At 32.7% G+C, this 20,031-nt stretch overlaps 3 protein-coding genes and 1 long non-coding RNA gene across 8 annotated transcripts; 3 read left to right on the top strand and 1 right to left on the bottom strand.

Moving 5' to 3' along the window:
* The first annotated feature begins 240 nt into the window (after positions 1 to 240).
* On the top strand, positions 241 to 1,269 carry RpL32 (Ribosomal protein L32). The gene is made up of 4 exons (XM_081975243.1): positions 241 to 402; positions 532 to 633; positions 749 to 901; positions 1,076 to 1,269. The coding sequence occupies exons 2-4, from the start codon at positions 541 to 543 to the stop codon at positions 1,232 to 1,234; spliced, it is 405 nt and encodes a 134-aa protein (XP_081831369.1). The 5' UTR covers positions 241 to 402; positions 532 to 540; the 3' UTR covers positions 1,235 to 1,269.
* A 270-nt stretch (positions 1,270 to 1,539) lies between these two features.
* Positions 1,540 to 4,779, top strand: LOC145726230 (uncharacterized). The gene is made up of 3 exons (XM_081975235.1): positions 1,540 to 1,690; positions 1,739 to 1,866; positions 1,922 to 4,779. The coding sequence occupies exons 1-3, from the start codon at positions 1,628 to 1,630 to the stop codon at positions 2,892 to 2,894; spliced, it is 1,164 nt and encodes a 387-aa protein (XP_081831361.1). The 5' UTR covers positions 1,540 to 1,627; the 3' UTR covers positions 2,895 to 4,779.
* Positions 4,780 to 5,169: 390 nt separating this feature from the next.
* Positions 5,170 to 19,786, bottom strand: LOC145726221 (sodium-coupled neutral amino acid transporter 9 homolog). 5 transcript variants are annotated; one of them, XM_081975217.1, is made up of 11 exons: positions 19,631 to 19,786; positions 19,017 to 19,128; positions 14,738 to 14,848; positions 14,402 to 14,519; positions 10,566 to 10,687; positions 6,715 to 7,040; positions 6,417 to 6,650; positions 6,166 to 6,362; positions 6,005 to 6,109; positions 5,693 to 5,949; positions 5,170 to 5,637 (listed from the first exon to the last, which is right to left on the bottom strand). In XM_081975217.1, the coding sequence occupies exons 3-11, from the start codon at positions 14,827 to 14,829 to the stop codon at positions 5,466 to 5,468; spliced, it is 1,623 nt and encodes a 540-aa protein (XP_081831343.1). In that variant the 5' UTR covers positions 14,830 to 14,848; positions 19,017 to 19,128; positions 19,631 to 19,786; the 3' UTR covers positions 5,170 to 5,465. The 5 variants fall into 5 exon arrangements, with proteins under 5 accessions (XP_081831343.1, XP_081831340.1, XP_081831344.1 ...); XM_081975214.1 differs by lacking the exon at positions 19,631 to 19,786 and adding an exon at positions 19,186 to 19,439; XM_081975218.1 differs by lacking the exon at positions 14,738 to 14,848 and having other exon boundaries at positions 19,631 to 19,785.
* LOC145726238 (uncharacterized) lies at positions 7,034 to 9,932 on the top strand. Its single transcript, XR_014177540.1, has 2 exons — positions 7,034 to 8,044; positions 8,115 to 9,932. It is a non-coding gene; the product is annotated as an uncharacterized LOC145726238 (long non-coding RNA).
* Positions 19,787 to 20,031: the final 245 nt, after the last annotated feature.

Here is a 20,031-nt window from a genome sequence, read left to right as displayed (position 1 = left end):
AAGTGACAGAAATTTGTTTTGTTGCCATACAATTCAACCTTTTTGACACCCGTATTTCATTCAATAGGAAACTTATAAATAAGGCCATTCAAAAACAAGTAAACAACTTATAAATGCACACGTTTGAAAAAATATTGTTGTAGGTACATTATTAAGCTTCTTTACTTTCTGTTCCTTATATATGTTCTATCTGGAATTCGAAATTCTGACCAGAGGAACAATATAAAGCAACGTGGCAACACTGGAATAAATTTTTACTGACATGACATTTGCTCTGGTTCTGATTTTTTGACTATTGTATTGACAGTGGACAGTACAAGCAAATGTCGACTTCTTTTTGAAAAGGGGTTAGAAGCAACAACAGTGAAAGAGATCTAAAATCTCTTTATTTCAGTTTAATCGGTAAGTATTTTTATTTATAAATGTAACGTCCCTTTACTTTTAAAAGGGTCCAAACTGTATTCAATAAAATTTTTGATCACTTTGTTCATATTTGATTGAAATTTTAACTCAGTGTTGTGTCTTACCTAGCGCCCCAAAATGGCTATCCGACCGGTATACAGGCCACAAATCGTCAAAAAAAGGACCAAGAAGTTCATTAGGCACCAGTCCGATCGTTATGCTAAGCTAAAGGTAAGCCCCAAACGCCTAAACAGGCTTTAATAAAAACATAACCACATTTGATGTTTATGTTGTGACATGGCTTTAAAAGTGCCCCTTTATAAATGAATCGTTGAATTTTTTGTAGAGGAACTGGCGTAAGCCAAAGGGTATCGACAACAGGGTGAGGAGGCGTTTTAAGGGCCAGTATTTGATGCCCAATATTGGTTATGGTTCAGCAGCTAAAACCCGTCATATGTTGCCCACCGGTTTCAGGAAGGTTTTAGTACACAATGTTAAGGTAAGCCCTACTCAAAACTCTAGTCATTGCAACCAAAGTTTAAAAAATGATGTTTTATGGTAATTTGCGCCTGAATGTTGTATGTTGCAAAATCAATGCTGACTTTAAAAGTATTCTAGTACATAGATGATTCTCATCTATACTTTGAGCTATAGCATTAATTTTGTATTGTAGGAACTGGAAGTCCTTATGATGCAAAACCGTAAATACTGTGCTGAAATTGCACATGGTGTGTCTGCTAAGAAGAGGAAAGACATTGTTGAGAGAGCACAACAGTTGAGCATTAGAGTGACTAATGGACATGCTAGGTTAAGAAGCCAAGAAAACGAATAAGTTTGACTTTGTTTAATAAAGAAAAAATAGTAAAATTTTGTTTTTAATGTACCTAAGTCCATTACTGTTTGATCAATTTTTTTTTAACACTACTTGTTTTAATATACTCTTGTTTTGAAAATTCTTTTTTTCCCAGGTTGAAGTGGAATAGGACTGTGTCTAGGTGTGGTCTAGGTATACAAAAATACATCATATCATAAAAATGTTAGGATATCATGTTATGGGAACTTTGTTATATTAAAACTTATTGCATCTACCAGGTTGATTCACTCTTTATATATTGCATATCATAATAATAATTTAGAGGAGAACATAGGTCATTGGAAAATCTGAATATTTTATCTCTGTACAGAGTACAGATGCAAAACAAGTTTGTGTAAGAACATACTTAAAATGCATTATTGTAAGTTACAGTTGCTTCTTTTGCTTTACAGTTTGTTATCAGTTTCCTTTCAGGTAAGTGTTTTACTCAATTGTTAAAGTTTACTAAGCTACAAATTTTAGAATGACTGTACACTAAAAAGTGTTAATTTTATCCCTTTTATCATTCGCATGGTTACCAGTCCTGTAGACTGTTGGGGTGTCGTGGTTTCATCCACTGTTTTACTCGTAAATCAAGGATGTATAAATCAGTATGTCAGGTCAAATTTGAAGCATTATTGTATAATAGATTTATACTTTTTACAGAACCACTCATCCATCTCTAATATATTTGATCACCCACAATACACCGCCTTCTGACATCGTCACTGTGCCAAGTTTCACTTTAAATACTGACCTGAACCAGTTTTTGCCTGCACACTCTCAAAACGACTGGGCCTTGCTTAGATTACCTTCACCACTCAAGTTTACTCAGTTTCTTAAAGCAGCAGGTTTTCCATTGGAAACCTCTCCCAAGAATAATAATTTTCTTGTGGTATTTAAATCTGGCCGATTGGCTTTATCACCAGTTCAACTACAGGAAGATCATCATTGCAAGAAGGTGTATGGTGACGATTTTGATACCATTTTGCATTATTGCATTCAGGAACCAGATAGTCCAGATGATGATCTTTTGACTAGTGTTAAAGATAGTGTAGCTCATCTGATGCTAAATGAAGAAAATACAGTAGTGGGGTTGGTTTTACCTAGAACTGTACAGAGTAGATTGGGCAAGGTGTATAGGGTGCTCAAAATTGCTCCAGTGGTTAACTGGATTAAAAGCCATACAACTTTAACTTATGACACTAATTCTAGTTTGCAAGAAAACTTTTTATGCAATCCCTTCACAGGAAACACGGCAACACAGCTAATTGAGAATTTAGTTAGAGACACATTACAAAATATAAGTGAAGAATTCTCGTTGTTGCTATTGAAGAATGTTACAGAACTTCATAGAAATCTTCAAGAAGCAAAAACTTTTATTAATCAAGAACTAGACGCAAGGTTTAAAGAAGCTGAAAAATATGTAGAAGAGAAGGGACGTGACATTATGAGGAATATCGAGGGAAGACAAGTCACTTTGCTGAAGAGTATATCGCAGAAAGAAGACTTTTTGAAAAAAACAATTATTGAAAAATTTTCTGATGTGGAGAAGGCGATCCGGGAGAAGGATTCTCAAATTAAAGCGTTGGAGGATAAGGTGGCTGACTTAATTAAGTTAAATCGCTCCAAGGTTTAAGTTTTTTTACGTCTTTTCCATTGGAATTTGAAAAGGCGATTGTGGGACATTGAGGATTGTATAAGAGGGATGCAGAAGGACAAAGAAGTAATTCAACGAGAACAAATTTACTATAATCATTAGTAATTTCTAGAAATTTTGCTTTTTCTTAATAATATAAGCAACCAACTTTTGACATCTAATGTGAACGATTTATTGGATTTATACAAAAACGCGTCATTTGACAGATTTTGTTGATGCTTTTTTGGCTTTTTTCTTCGTTTTGCGCTTATTTTAGCTTTTTTGTGCTTATTTACTGCTATTTTTGTATGGTTTAACTAAGTTTTTTACAAAACAAGCTTTTAAAAATAAACTAAACTAATAACTGCTTTGACAACAAATTGCTATATTGAGATATTAAAGGCTTCTGAACGACAAAAACATGTTGCAAAATGTATAAGTATCAATTTACTAATTTAAACTGACCAAAAAATTTCCAAATACTCCTGAAGTAGTCTAAAAAAATGTAAAAACATTCCAAAACACTATAAAACCTCTAAAATGCCTTGCAAAGCTTACAAAGTAGCCTAGAAGCTTCTAAAAGCTTTTAGAACAGTTTAAAAGCTTCTAAATGATTTTTAATTTATCTAGAAACTCTCAAAAGCTTCCGTATGCTTCTAAAGCAATTTAACAGCTTCCAAAAGTTTCTAACATTGTCTACAAGGTTTCAAATGTCTTAAAGGCAGTCCAGAACCTGCAAGGCTCTTTAAACTGCCCAAACACCTTCCAAATGCTCCTAAAGTAGTCTAAAAAGGTTCTAGTAGGTAGTGTTTTAAAACACTACAGAAACTCCAAAATATATCTAAAGCCTTCCAAAACAGAGTCTAGAAGCTTCCAAAACACTACAGAAATTCCAAAGTGCTTCTCAAACAGTCTAAACCATTTCAAAATAGTCTAAAAGCTTTCAAAAGCATTTAAACCAGTCTAAAATATTCCAAATATTCTTCAACTAGTCTAGAAGCTCTTAAAAAATTTCAAAGCAGTCTAAAAGCTTTCGTATGCTTCTAGAGCAGTTTAAAAACTTCCAAAAGTTCATATTCACATGTTTTAAAAGCAGTCCAGAACCTTCAATGCTCCTAAAGTAGTCTAAAAAGATTTCAAAACACTACAGAAACTCCAAAATGCTTCTAAAGCAGCCGGAAGTCTTTCAAAACAGTCTAGAAGCTTTCAAAATCATTTAGAACAGTCTAAAGGATTCCAAACGTTTTGCAACTAGTCTAGAAGCTCCCAGAAGATTTTAAAGCAGTTTAGAAGCTTCCAAAAAATTTTGTGAACCGTGTAAGAGATTCCAAATGCCTCTCAAGCATTCCAGAACCTTCAATATGCTGTTTAAACAGTCCAAAAACCTTCCAAATGCTCTCAAGTAGTTCAAAAAGCTTTTGAAACTTTTCAAAACAGTCTGAAATCTTCCGTACCTATGCTTCTAAAGCAATTAGAAATCTTCAAAAAATTTCTAGAAGTTGAACTCAAAAAAATTTTGCCTCTCTGAAAGAGTTTTGTGCTTTTTTACAGATTTTTATGCTTTTTTGATGAAAATAATTTTGCTTTTTAAGCGCTTTTTTTCACGACTTTAGTGCTTTTTAATCCGGACTCTAGCTGATTTATTATGACTACGAGCTTACTGTGGTCTTAGATACAATATTCCGCAGGTAGTTAATATAGATTTTAGATGCAAAACAAAATTAGGAGATGTTGTTTGTTCTCGTTGCAAATTAGTGCAAATTTATGTATTTATTTATCTAATTGGGTATAGGGATAAATTGTTTAAAAATAAAATCGCTAGTATTTATTTTACTTGTTTACACTTAAAAATTACTGGAGTAATTAAAATTAACCTCTTTGCGTTTCTGATCTTTTAATAATATGCTAGATTTTTTGCAAAAACTGGATTTTCTATCAGGAGCACCGAAGTCGCAGGAGGTAAATTTAGTTTTCTTGACAATTGGTAACTCAAATTTACTTACCTTACTTACCTACCGTTTTTTGCTCTCCTGCTAATATGCTCGTCTTTTATGTGAAAGTAGAGTTTTCATCTGGGACACAGAAGGGTACTAGGTGAATTTAGTTTTCTTCACAATTAACGAATGCGAAGTATTAGGAGCAATTATAATTTACCTCCTCACGTTTTTGTTCTCCTGATAACATGCTCGGTGTTTTGTAAAAATTGGATTTTTATTAGTAGTTTTTTAGACAATATGGTAATTAAAAAAGTAAGAGAAGGTATTTTAAAAAAATGTTGTTTGTCAGAGCATTTTATTTTGTACTAAAATAATTGTTCACATTAAAATAACAAATAAAATAGCAAACTAAAACCAATGCAATAATAAAATTTTAACAAATTGTTATGAAAAGAAAGCTGTGAAAATACATTACATATTGATGAAAATCAAGTCATATTATAAAATAAATAAATAGCTTCAAACTTATATACTAAATGAAAATTAAATTCGTCTTAATGCAATTGAGTCACATATAGTGGAATACTTTAATTTTACTAAATAAATAGCTACTGAACTTAAGTTATGCTTATCACTAATCTTGAATGAAAAATTGCGATAGCAAATTAAGAGTCCCTGCCACGATTATAAATAAGTGCCACAAAGCTCTCATTGTTGTCAGTTCTTTTTCCTTTCTCAGACTTGCCATTTGCAGTAAGTTTGGCAACATAAAAATGTATACCAGACCACTTAAAGCTCCTGTGTATCTGTTGAAGTAAGTTTCGTTATTCTAATGATTAGAGTGTGTGAGCAAAATCTTACCTGATTAAAGTACCAATTTTGGGCAGGAAGCAAGCGAAAAGCACGCAAATTACCAACAAACAACCATTTAATACCATCACTCGGCAATAAGTAAAATCTCCAAAAGTGTAATTTTTGAAAATTTGGTTGATGTTTCCTAAAATGTCTTTTCTCAACATGAAAGAGATCAAGGGAAATACTGTAAACAGCTGGAACATTAGAAGCACTCTAGCAATAATCGTCAGGATGTCGTTTTTGGTGAAGTTGTTGAGGATATTCTGCAATATCATTGTTATTCTTCTGTATTTCTGGTTTATGGGGTAATAAACTTACGTCCTGGATGCATGACTTGGCTAGAGGAAAACTGACATAAAATACGATTCCAATGAATAAGTAGGTGAAGGTGATCAATCCGAAAGCTATGGAAAGGTCTCGACCCTGTAATTTCAGAAAAAGTTAAAAATACAGTGGATTTTCATCTGAAAAGGGCTCACGTTATGCTCCTGGTGCTTGTTATTCTTCATAATGGAAATGATAATGTTATGGATGAAATAACTGAGTGACAACATTCCGCTCAGAGCAGTAAACGTGGGTTTGATGGACAATTCCTCACTCCAATCGCCCATGTTTATCCCCCATCCAAACGCTTTTACAGCCACGAAAATTATTAAGTACAGTACGCTGATAGTACCTGTAAAAATTACCTTCCATTGGTACTTTTTTGTGAACTGAAAAAGTGACTTACCTAAACTATTGAACTTGGTGAAGAACGTGGGGGACTTAAAGTTCAACACGCAGAACATTATCACAGATAAAATGATAGGGACCGTACTGTACAAATCCCAAAACCTCTCAAAGAAGGAACCAGCACCCGAAGTGGAATTGCTAAGAATCAAACTGGTGTTTTTCATTATTAAGTCGTTAGGGCACAATACGGTTGAATTGGTTGTCAAAGGGTCTATGGGCATAGTAAACAATCCTAACAAGAAACAAAACAAATTAAAACTATTAATTACTATTTCTGACAATTGAAAGTAACTTACCGTAAACAAAATAAACGAAATTATACAAAAAATTCGACATCAAAATCATGTAGACAATATCGGCACCCAAGAGTACCACCACCGAGAATATTTTGGCAAGTATCTCAGCCCATTTTCCCAAAAGGTCTCTGCATAGATGGCTCACCTCCACGTCCAGTCCAGGCATACTATGCTTTTCATTCACTGTGAGCAGTATGTGACACGTGTAAAGACATAGTGCTGCCACTAAAATATTGATGGCGATGCCTGGAAACAGTCCAGCCATGTGAATACCCCAAGACATGGCCAGAAGCGAGGAACCCATCGTGGTGTTCCATATCGCAAATCTGAAAATTGATGAAAATAATAAGATAAAAACTGTTCATGGAAATTGCACTCATAGTAGGAAATCATATTTTCTATGAATGAGAATATGGTACAAAAAACGGAATTAATGCTTTTAAAAGCAAACTTTAAGCTGATAATCAGCAATATTGAATAAAACTGAAACATCTGAAAATTTTAGATATTCAAGTCAAAAATAGAATTTTTAACAATTACTGTATTATTTTATTTGCAAAAAAGTAAACTTGAGGCTTGTACAGTTATTGGGTAAAAATGTTGAGACATCCTGTATGAGGTAGACAATTTCTCACCCATGATATCTTAGGAGTTTCTTGACTAGAGAGGCTAAACACATTTTCAGAAGCCTCTGGCAGTTTTTAGGGGCTTCTGGCATTCTTAAGAGGGTATAAACATTTTTAGAGGCTCCTCGCAGTTTTCAGAAGCTTCTGGCAGTTTTTAGAAACTTCTGACAATTTCAAATTAAATTTTAGAGGCTTCTAGCACTTTTAAATAAAATTTCAGAGCCTTCTGGCACTTTTAGGAAGTTAAACACATATTCAGAGGCTCCTGGCAGTTTTTAGAGGCGTCTGGTACTTTGAAATTAAATTTTAGAGGCTTCTAGCCCTTTTAAATAAATTTCAGAGCCTTCTGGCACTCTTAAGAGGTTATAAACATTTTTAGAAGCTCCTGGCACTCTTAAGAAGTTAAATAGATATTCAGAGGCTTCTGGCAATTTGAAATTACATTTTAGAGGTTTCTGGCACGTTTAAGAAACTAAACACACATTCAGATGAAGCTTCTGGCAGTTTTTAGTGGCGTCTGGCACTTTGAAATTAAATTTTAGAGGCTTCTAGCACTTTCAAATAAAATTTCCTAGCCTTCTGGCACTCTTAAGAGCCTATAAACATTTTTAGAGGCTCTTAGAACTCTTAAAAAGTTAAACAGATATTCAGAGGCTTCTGGCAGTTTTTAGAGGCTTCTGGCAATTTGAAATTAAATTTTAGATGTTTCTGGCACGTTTAAGAAGCTAAAGACACATTCAGAGCCTTCTGGCAATTTAAAATTAAATTTTAGAGATTTCTGACACGTTTAAGAAGCTAAACACATATTCAGAGGCTCCTGTCAGTTTTTAGAGGCGTCTGGTACTTTGAAATTAAATTTTAGAGGCTTCTGGCAATTTCAAATAAAATTTCAGAGCCTCCTGGCACTCTTAAGATGCTATAATCATTTTTAGAGGCTCCTGGCACTCTTAAGTAGTTAAATAGATATAGGAAGGATATATTTATATGCTTCTGGCAGTTTTTAGAGGCTTCTGGCAATTTGAAATTAAATTTTAGAGGTTTATGACCCGTTTATGAACCTAAACACACATTCAGATGAAGCTTCTGGCAGTTTTTAGTAACGTCTGGCACTTGGAAATTAAATTTTAGAGGTTTCTGACACGTTTAAGAAGCTAAACACATATTCAGAGGCTCCTGGCAGTTTTTAGAGGCGTGTGGTACTGGCTCCTGGCACTTTTGATTTCAATTTTAGGGGCTTCTGAGAGTTTTCAGAGGCTTTTGGCAGCTTTTAACGGCTTCTGGCACTCTTAAGAAGCCAAACACATCTTCAGAAGTTTCTGGCAATTTGCAATTTAAATGTTAGAGGTTTCTGACACGTTTAAGAAGCTAAACACATATTCAGAGGCTGGCTGCCAGTGTTTAGAGGCTTGTGGAAATTTTAAATTAAATTTTAGAGCCTCTGGCACTCTATAAACATTTTTAGAAGCTTCGGGCACTCTTAAGAAGCTAAACACATATGCAGAAGCTTCTGGCAGTTTTTAGAGGCTTACTTACATGTATAGTCTGTCAAAACAAGTGTTCAACGAACGAAATGTAAACTTAACTTACGTTAGTCAATTTCAATGGAAATTCACTTGTTTTGGCTGAATTTACATCTGATTTAGTTGATTTTAACTGAAAAATCTCTCAAATCCAACCTTAAAATGTGTTCTACATTTTTACAAAATATCGAATATTTGAGAAACTGTAAAAGGTATTAAACCTTAAAATAAAATTGAGGTGTACAATTTTTTTAATTTTTAATGTAGATTCTGAAAATCAAATAAATTACTAGGTTCTATTTGAAAAACTTCGATACTTTTTGTGCATTTGGAACACCCGATACAAAAAAGCAGCTTTCAGCCTAAATGGTTCAATTGTAATAACTTAATCGTAATCTGATGAGAAAACTGATACATGAACAGGGTCTTTTATCTACACAGAATTATTAGGGGTTTTCAAACCCAAAATTATAGGAAATACCAAAACGCAAATCATTTTCGTGACTGGTTTCGGAGACTTTCGTCGTCTGCGTTCTGGTTGAAACCGGTCTGCGAAACAAGAAAAACCCATTGTGGCAACGACTTTTTGTTTTGGCATCCCCTGCTGTTAATGCATAGCTTGGAAAGATGATGTTAGTTAAAAACAGCCAGAATATTAAATTATTACTGCAAAATTGTGTAAGAAACTGACGGAAAGTATAAATTTCAGATAATTTATCTTAAAAAGTGTTAATTATTTTCGTAGAAGCTAATATGCCCGGTGTGTCAAAATACTCTGCCCATTTTACTTCTCATCAGTAGTAATTCATACATACAGTGTGACCCATTTAGAATGGAAACACCCCTATAAAATTTTAGGTTATTAACCGATTTCAATGATTTTTTTTTTGAAATAATTAGGAATGAAATGTCTATTACGGGAGAAAATTTTAAATATTTATTTCAGTTTTCAGGTCATATTACGATACTTTTTCTTGATAGAAAATGGAGAATTTTTATTAGCGATTTTTTTATTGAAAAAATTACTAAGCCACTGGATCTATAGTGCTTTCAAATAGCTGTGACCAAAATTTTTTTTTTTTTTTTAGAAATTAATCAATTAATAATTAATAATAAACAAGTAAATAGTAACACCATTTCTATGGCAACAGTTGATGCAGGGTGTTCTTTTGTGACCGTTAGCTTAGAGGATTTTTGAATTTTAATTTGTCATAACTTTGTTATTAATGAATGGATTTTCATGAAATTTTGGTCACAGCTATTTGAAAGCACTATAGATCCAGTGGCGTAGTAATTTTTTCAATAAAAAAATCGCTAATAAAAATTCTCCATTTTCTATCAAGAAAAAGTATCGTAATATGACCTGAAAACTGAAATAAATATTTAAAATTTTCTCCCGTAATAGACATTTCATTCCTAATTATTTCAAAAAAAAAATCATTGAAATCGGTTAATAACCTAAAATTTTATAGGGGTGTTTCCATTCTAAATGGGTCACACTGTATAATTAAAATTTTAGCAATAAAAATTATTCATTACACTTTAAAGTAATTAATTACTTAATGCTCTAATTTCAGACTTCAGGTCAAGGTTAATACAGATATCTAAGCAAAAATTATACTGAAACATTATTATATCAAATTGCGGAAACAATTTCGAAACTTTTTGGCAAAGATCATGGTTAATTAATTAAAATTCCACTTACATGGTGACCAGAGAGTTGTGGGTATGTTTTTCGGGCTCCTTGTAATCCATGAAGCCGTTGAAACTGGTACTTCCTGACGAAATCGGACTTTTCAGTATGTTGGGTGTTGTCTGTATGCTCATCTAGAATTATAGCATAAAATACATAAAAGTTAAAAAAGTGTTTGTCATATTTAAATAATTGAAAAAAGTGCTTATGCCACCTTATCAATGTCACATTACGAGACCTTCAAGGTTTATCGGGTAGAATAAGCGTTTTTTTTGCGAAATTTTACTTGGAAAATCGTTGTTTTATTCCATATTTTTCAAAATAGTGTTCCTGGTGTGATTTCTATATAGAACATCAGATTTGTTGTTGAAATATTACACTGACGGGCAACACATTTTATTGGTTGTCAAAACAAAAAAAGAAATGATTTTAGATTTAGCAACTGCAGTGAAAATTTTTTGCAGGTCATTTTTTCATTAATAAGAACATCTTTAACGTAATTTCCTTTTAAAAAATTTACAAAATGCAGAAAGGTGATTTTTTACGGCAAAATTTTAAATGATAAGCATGATATTTCTAGCAAGAGAATATAATATGATATGTATTTAGTAGGGTATTAGTAAAGTATAAATTTATATACCGACAAAATCTATTATAATTTAAAATAAGTCTTTAAGCTAATAGTGCAAAAACATTAAAACATTTGTAGAACTAACCTAAATGTTCAAAATGACCTCAATTTACAGCCTGGTAACAACCAAGCAGATAAGTATTTTTTGTCGTTGACCGACGATGTTTTAGATTATATTGTCTTATTATATTTTGTTCAATTATTCATAATTATGAGTTTCTTAACCTAAACATTATAGTATTAACCCCGCTGCTATAAAATACCTTAAAAATACAAATTTTTCATTTTTTTTTAAAGGTTTTAAAGGATAATTTAACTAAACAGTCACGTAACCATTGTCAAAATCGTAAATCTCAAATACACTCTTTATATCGAATACTAAAAGAAAACATTTCTAAACCCTGATTTTTGCAACTTTACAGCATAGTTTGACAGTTTTGACGTTAGTGACAGTATTTAGTTATACGTTTATTTTATTATTAAATATTGCATGAAAACGTTTCTAAACGCTGATTTTTGCAACTTTAGAGCATGGTTTGACAGTTTTGACGTTAGTAACAGTTGTCACGTGATTGTAGAACACGATTTAGCTAGACGGTCACGTGACAATTGGCAAAATAACTGTCATAAATCTCAAAAACACGATTTATTATAAAATACTGCAAAAAAAAACGTTTCTAAACGCTGATTTTTGCAACTTTAGAGCATGGTTTGATAGTTTTGACGTTAGTGACAGTTGTCACGTGATTGTAGTACATTATTTAACTAGACGGTCACGTGACAATTGTCAAAATAACAGTCATAAATCTCAAAAACACGTTTTATTATCAAACACTGCAAGAAAACGTTTCTCAACGCTGATTTTTGCAACTTTAGAGCATGGTTTGATAGTTTTGACGTTAGTGACGTCACGTGCTTGTAGTACATTATTTAACTAGACGGTCACGTGAAAATTGTCAAAATAACTGTCATAAATCTCAAAAACACGTTTTATTATCAATTACTGCAAGAAAACGTTCTTAAACTTCGATTTTTGCGACTTTAGAGAATAGTTTGACAGTTTTGACGTTAATAACAGTTATCACGTGATTGTAGAACATTATTTAGCTAGACGACCACGTGACAATAGTCAAAATAACAATCATATTTCTCAAAAACACCTTTTATTATCAAATACAGCAAGAAAACGTTTCTAAACGCTGATTTTTGCAACTTTAGAGCATGGCTTGACAGTTTTGACGTTAGTGACAGTTGTCACGTGATTGTAGAACACTATTTAGCTAGACGGCCACGTGACAATAGTCAAAATAACTGTCATAAATCTCAAAAACAGGTTTTATTATCAAATACTGCAAGAAAACGTTTCTAAACCCTGATTTTTGCAACTTTAAAGCATGGCTTGACAGTTTTGACGTTAGTGACAGTTGTCACGTGATTGTAGAACACTATTTAGCTAGACGGTCACGTGACAATAGTCAAAATAACTGTCATAAATCTCAGTAACACGTTTTATACTAAATACTGCAAGACAACGTCCCTAAACCCTGATTTTTGCAACTTTAGAACATGGTTTGACAGTTTTGACATTAGTGACAGTTGTCACGTGATTGTAGAACACTATTTAGCTAGACTGTCACGTGACAATTGGCAAAATAACTGGCATAAATCTCAAAAATACGTTTTATTATCAAATACTGCAAGAAAACGTTTCTAAACGCTGATTTTTGCAACTTTAAAGCATGGCTTGACAGTTTTGACGTTAGTAACAGTTGCCACGCGATTGTAGAACACTATTTAGCTAGACGCACTTGACAATAGTCAAAATAACTGTCATAAATCTCAGTAACACGTTTTATTATCAAATACTGCAAGAAAACTTTTCTAAACCCTAATTTTTGCAACTTTAGAGCATGGTTTGACAGTTTTGATGGCAGTGACAGTTGTCACGTGATTTCAGAACACTATTTAGCTAGACTATGAAGTGACAATTGTCAAAATAACGGTTAAATCTCAGAAAACCGTTTTGTTACGAAAACTGTGTTAAAATGTAATTCTTGCAAATTCTAGTAAAATTTTGACAATTCTGACAATAGTGACAGACATCACGTGGTTTTAAAGAACAATTTGGAGTAAGAAAACGACTGTTTTAAGCGCATTTTTAGAATCCTTATTAAATTTTCTATTCAATAAATTGAAAAAGTATATGAAAAGTTTCACAACCAACATAATGACAATAACGTAATACAAAAACCAGGAGAACGGTAGAAGGACTACAAAAACGGTAGATATACCGTTTTAACGGTAAACCTGGCAACATTGGTTATTGGTCGAAGTCGGAGTGTGGTTCATCATATTATATTAATCAGCGCATTTTTAAAGAATGCGAAAAGGCAATATTATTTGTTTCTTTTTCTGTTTCTTGATTGTTCCATTTAATAACGGGGTAGATTTTGATGGGAGGAGCGCGCGGGGTGAAGTTATTGGAAATGAGGTAGATCTACCCCGATCGGGGTAGCTTTGGCAACACTGTCCACACTGTACATTTAAGGGCCGATTGTACTTTAAAGGGTTCCAGAGGCTAAATTTTAATCGATTTGTGACATTTAGCAAATGATCCGTCACAGTAAAATTATGACTTATGATAAGACCACATGTGCAGTATTTGCGTAAATCACAGCACTGGTCGTAATTTATGATTGGTCAAAAAAAAGCAGCAAGCTGAAAGCTACTTTTTTTGACCAATCACAAACTGCTCGCTGTGCTGAGATTGATGCAAATACCGCAACTAAATCAACGCTACGGAATGTCTATCGTTGGAACACCCTGTAAAAATATTTTTATTTTTGCAGAATGTTCCAAAGTTACCTGCCAACAAAAGATTAACCTATAAATGACACTATCTTAGGACATATTATAAAACAATTTCAATTCATTTTTGTTTATGATAAGGTAGAACTTACTGAATGAAATGCAAATACATGCAATTGTGATTTTTTTTTAAACAATAACCACACTTGTTTCCAACACTCGTCAAAGTTTCATTTCAACGAAGCTTATCGCACAGACTGATTTTATTGGCTTGTGCACCATTACACTAGACGATTAAAGTGCATTGCATGGATTTTTTAAACTTGATCAACTTCCAAGAAGATAATTTCAAACACACTCTACGTAATACATTCAATTCAATCAAGTAAAAAGCGGTTAATTAACTTACCGGATCCTTCTGAGCGTATCCCGTCAATTCTGGATAACTGCCATCGTCAAAGATCAACTTTCTGGCGCCATACACATCCAATACCGGAGGCTCAAAAACGGAATTGTAGGCCAAACGACTGAAAAAAATATGTGCCTTATTTATATCCAAATTTTTTCGGTTGTGTGAATCGAATAAACAAATTAATTGAACTCATTTATTAACTCAAGATTTTGTTAATACACACTACGCACAATACCACCATCAAGTTGACGCACATGTTTCCGAATAGTTTATGTGTTTTGCTTGAAATGTATATTTTAATGACGCTTTTGTACATAAAAGTAAATAATTTACCATTCGAATTTCCTTCGGATTGAAAGCGGCGACAGTGCAGACACTTCTTTGGGGTCAGGGGGTCTCTCAACTTCTGAATCGCTCGCGATCATCGACTGATCGAATACGGACCTAAAATGTTTGAAACCAGGTTTAAAGCCTTTTTTCCCCCCCGTTCTTAACGGTGGTAGCGTCTGGTAGTCTGATGAAACTTTAAGCTTTTTGACAATCATTCAAACAAAAAATTGCAATGCACTTGATGGATTAATTTATTGGATTATTTACATGATTTGACGCTATAAATTAAAACATCTGGAAGATCGGATGATGTTGACAATTTAATAAACTCAATGACGTCCCCACAAAAAAAAATATACAGAGTGAGTGAGAGTGTGTGAAATAGAGAAGTGTGAATGGACGAGCGAAACCTAATAATTGTTTTTGTAACTGGGTTTTATGTAAATGTAACAAATGCAATGAAAGTATTCGGTCATTTTAGAACAGCGTATGTACAAATAAACAGTACCCCCCAATTAATAATTATTAAATTTGCATTTAATTTGCATGCAGATTGAAATTTGTCTATAATTTTTAGAGTGCAAGTTATAATTCGATTGAAACTTTCATGAAGAATTTCCATTCCCATTCCTATATTACGACATAAATAAGTATTTACTAGCATTCAAATAAAGTATGTACAAAGCTAGAAAGTAACTTTATTTTAAACATATTTTTTGTCTTTTATTAAACTTTTTAAAACAAATTTTTCAAATTTTTATTTTAATAATAATAATAAACAATCTTTATTTCATTACGAAATGGGCTATCGACCGAAATGGTCTTTCTGCCCTTGTTTGTGTACATTTGTTGGTTTAGGCTTACTTTAAGTTGGTATAATATACTAATCTAAAATAAAGTATTGCAAACATTTATCTTAACCTAAAATTACATTTTGTAACATTTATTATTGTCTTAGTTGTGTTATGTTTGTAAGTGTTCGAGTAGAGTCGTCGATGGAAAAAGAAAACGGGATTGTCTTGTCTGTCTTGTGAGGCAAAGAGGATTTAGTATGGTCCAGTTCTGTTGGTTGTTTTTCCATTTGGATTGAATTTGTAGTAGTCTTTCTGTTATTCTAGTTAAGTTTGTGCGCTGGTACAGTAGCTCATTTGGGGGATTGTGGAGTGAGTTTTGGGGATGTCTTATCCGTGTTATCAGTCTTAGGGCGATTTGTTCGGTTGTTTGTATATGTCGTTTAGTTCTTTCTGAGGCATTTGCCATAAGTACGTTGCCATAGTCAAGTAGTGGTCTACAAATTGCTTTGTATATTTTTGTAGCAGTCTTTGTGCTAATTCCTTTGTTCTTGTAGGTCAGTGATCGAAAATGTTTTGTTCTTTTAGTCATTTCTGTTCTGATGTTTTGTACATGTTTTGTGAATTTCAGTTTATGGTCTATTGTAATGCCTAGGTATTTTGCGTAAGGTTTTGGTTCAGTTATGTGGCCGTCTGCTGTTATTGTAGGAGAGTTTATGTTGATTTTTTATTTTATTAACACAGGGTTTCTATTTTCCGAAGTAAATTCTGCACACAAGTTAATAATATTCTAACATCACTTTTCTTTTCTTATTTCACTGTTTTTATTTGTCTTTGTATAAACTGCGTTAATTCCATTTTCATCATAATTTGTACCTCTTTATTATCAACTATTTTGTAGTTACTGATGAAAATGCCAGCCAGCCTCGAAACGTATAAGCGATCAAGTATTTGATTCATGTGTTATTAAGTGGGACACCTTGTATATTATTTTGTTGTTAAATTCTCCATCATAAGGCATACATTATGACATAGAAATGTATTTACAAAAATGTGACAGTTATCGAGATATTTAGAATTTTAACTTTAAGAGTGAAAAAGCTATAGTTGCTTATGTTGTGTACAAAGCTAGAAAGTAACGTTATTTTAAATGGGACACCCTGTGTTATTACTGCATTCAATTTTCCTTTTTGAGAGCAACATTATGACAAATTTGTATTTACAAAATAGTTATAGCTTTTAAGATATTCAGCGTCAAAGTTTTTAAAAAAGGTGACAGTAAAGTGTTTAAGGCCACGTTATTTTAAATGGGACTCTCTCTGTATATTATTAGGTTATAAAAATGTATTTATAAAAATGTTACAGTTTCTGCGATTTTTAAGGTCAGAATTGCCTTTGTTTTTTAAAACAAAGTGTCTGTCTACATCTACAGGATGTCCCATTTTCAACACGTTTGCAAAATATCGTATTTAATATGGCGTCAGCAGAATTTTATAACCCTTTTTGAAGATACAGAGTGAAATTGAGAATTTTAAATTTTAAGATGGTTTTTCTAGCATTGTCGATTATTTTATTATAATAAAAACAATTTTTGTTTAATGGTACTTCTGTAAACATATAAAATTTGTATGCAATTATTTCAGCTAACAAATGGAGAATTTAGGATTTTCGAAAAAATTGTGGTATTTGATAAATTTGTTTATCATATACTCATTTTTTCTTTTTTATTCAATTTTAAATAAAAAATTTACCTTTGTTTAGAAAACCGAAGGAAAATGTAATAGTTGTAATTCAAAAAATAATGTTTTATATTACACAATGGTATCTACAAATTTAAGCGTAAAAACCAATACAATTTTCAAAAACTGTAAATTCCGACATTGTTTGAAAAAATCTTTATACACAAATATATCTAGATCTATGTTGTAAAGCTAATACAGATAAAGAATAGTATGCTGGGTGTTCTATTAAAAAAGTTATATGTTTGTATCATATACACAACCAACGGTTTTTGATATATGCTAGAAGAAAAAAACTGAATTCTAGGGAAGAATATCTGTAATAATCCGTTTTAACTTTTTTAAAAAGTTTAAAAATACCTGAGATGAAGTGATATTATTCAATTTTCCTCTGTATCTCAAAAACGAAAGGTTAACAAAATCCTGCTGATGTCATGTTTAGTTTTACAAAAAAAGTAGCACAAGCTTGTATTTTTAAAAATAAGTGGTATATCCTGCAAGTGTCAAAAATGGGATTTCCTGTACAAAGCTACAAATCAACGTCAAATAGGACACCCTGTACATTGTAAAATTTTCCATTCTCAGACCTAAATCATCATCAAAAGTATTATAGTTTTGCGATATTCAGAGTGAAAGTTACCTTTCTCTAAAAAAAGATGACTGTAAAGTACTTCGTGTGTGTATAAAGGAAGAAATTAACGTTATTTTAATATGGACACCCCGTATATAATTATGTCGTTAAATTCTCCATTCCCAAGTCTACGATTGATGTCTTATAAATACAGTTCAGAAAAAATCTACAGGTTAACCCATTTAAAATAACCATGTAGGTACATTTTTTGAATATATCAGGGGGCCTATTCTTGAAAGTAAGGAACGAAATTCTCAAGGAAAGTGTTGATAGAATGTGACAGAAGAGCTGATAATGGCGGGTTCCTGTCATATTTTACAGGTTTTTCTCTTGATAATTCCCTTCCCTCGTTTCAAGAATACGCACCCAGAAAGTATCTTCATTACTCCATTTTTATTGGAATTTATGAGCTAAATACAGTGTGTCCCAAATTGGTTCTACATGTATTGGGAACTCGGTAAGCGTAAGAGCTATACAGAGTCGGTTAAATGGAGAAAGTTTTTAACTTATTTCTGGTATCCAAATTAAATTATCTTTTTTTCGTTTTCAGGAAAATTGGAAAAAGCAAACTAATTGTCATTTGTTTTTCATAATGGCGGCGACATTTTCCAAAACCATCAAAAATTTAAAAAACATTTTTCTGCTCTTTAGAAACTAAATAATACCATAATCAAGTACGTAATTGAGAAGGATTTTTTAAGCGCTTTCCAAAAATACAAAAATTCAAGATAGCGGCCATAAGAAATTAACAAAGTTATCATCCATATCTCGGATACCAATGACGATATATTTTTTCTAATTACGTCATCGTGTTCTACGTAAAAAAGTGCCTTAATAATGTCTATTTCAAAACTTTCTTTCGCTTTGTTAAAGAGCTGTAAGCAATTGTTTAAAATGCATGTCTCTCTCTGCTCTTACGGTTACCGAGATCCCAATACATGAAGAACCAATTTGATACACACGTATTTGTTCAGTAGGTTACTTTACTGATTTTGATTTGATCCTAAATTGCCACTTTTCTCTTTTTCTATCATAAAGTTATTATTTAACACAAATTTGCAATTTTGCTACAAACCAGCATTTAAAAATTAATTTTCCACTCAACATCTTCAAGAACTTACCCAAAACTGGATGAGGTTGATCCAGAACTGGAACTCAGCAGGGGCTGTGATTCATCCGAGTCCGAATCCCTATTACCCCCCGCAATGATTTTTTTGTAGTTGCGTATCGGGTCTGGAAATAACAAACCTTAACACTTTGCACTTTTACGTTACCAAATTAGGCGCAAACCTCTCATTTTTGTGTCGTTAAAGTTACAACAACTAAAATGAATTAGAACAACAAGGGTAAAATCCAAATTGCGCACTTTTTCTGGTAGCAACCGCGAAATCTGTCATTATCACAAGAAATATCACTGCAGAACCACGTCTGGAGATCGTCAGAGCTTCAATGAGTAGTAACACGTTTCTTCTCAAACGATTAATAAGTAATGATAAAGAGAGACGGTATTTCTTCAAGATACTGATAAGGACCGTAGTATCGTTCTATTGGTAAATAATTCCGTTTAAATGGGTCGGTTTTTGTAGTTTTACGATTGGGGGCATATAAAAAGACGTTTTTGTTTTGAAACCTTCGATTTGCGGAAGATCCTTCCAAAATGCTAAATTCCTCATTGTTAGGTTAACGATCGTTCTTGATTTTGCTTTATCAGCCGGTTATTTCATTGAGTACTTACCTTCTTATCTTTTTGAAAACAGTTATTAATTCTTTTGCTCAGCACTAACTGAACCAAGTTAGCTTGTGCTAACTAAGTAATTATATTATTGTTTTGACACCTAATTTAAAATACAAAGTAATTGCTGAGACACCTGATTACATGTTCATTGTAAACAGGCGTTTATTCACCCCCCCAACATGATGTGGTGACGTCATGTTTTTGTGGCTGGACTTTTTGCTGTCTCAAAACAACAGATCAAAGAGTCAAGGAGTATTATTTTAAGTATTTGCCTCCGTGTGACGAAAATGTCTTTGAGCTTGCATCAGAACTTTAAAAGATGGTTAATTGTGATAATGTTGTGACGACTGCCTTTTTATTATCTCTGACTTGTAAACAAGACGTTTCTAGTATTGCATAGA

This window comes from Ips typographus, linkage group LG3, assembly GCF_016097725.1.
Source record: "Ips typographus isolate SLU linkage group LG3, UJ_Ityp_2.0, whole genome shotgun sequence".
In the NCBI taxonomy this organism is placed as follows: domain Eukaryota; kingdom Metazoa; phylum Arthropoda; class Insecta; order Coleoptera; family Curculionidae; genus Ips; species Ips typographus.
The sequence above is the reverse complement of the archived record's forward strand: the minus strand, read 5'-3'. Positions and strand labels throughout refer to the sequence as shown.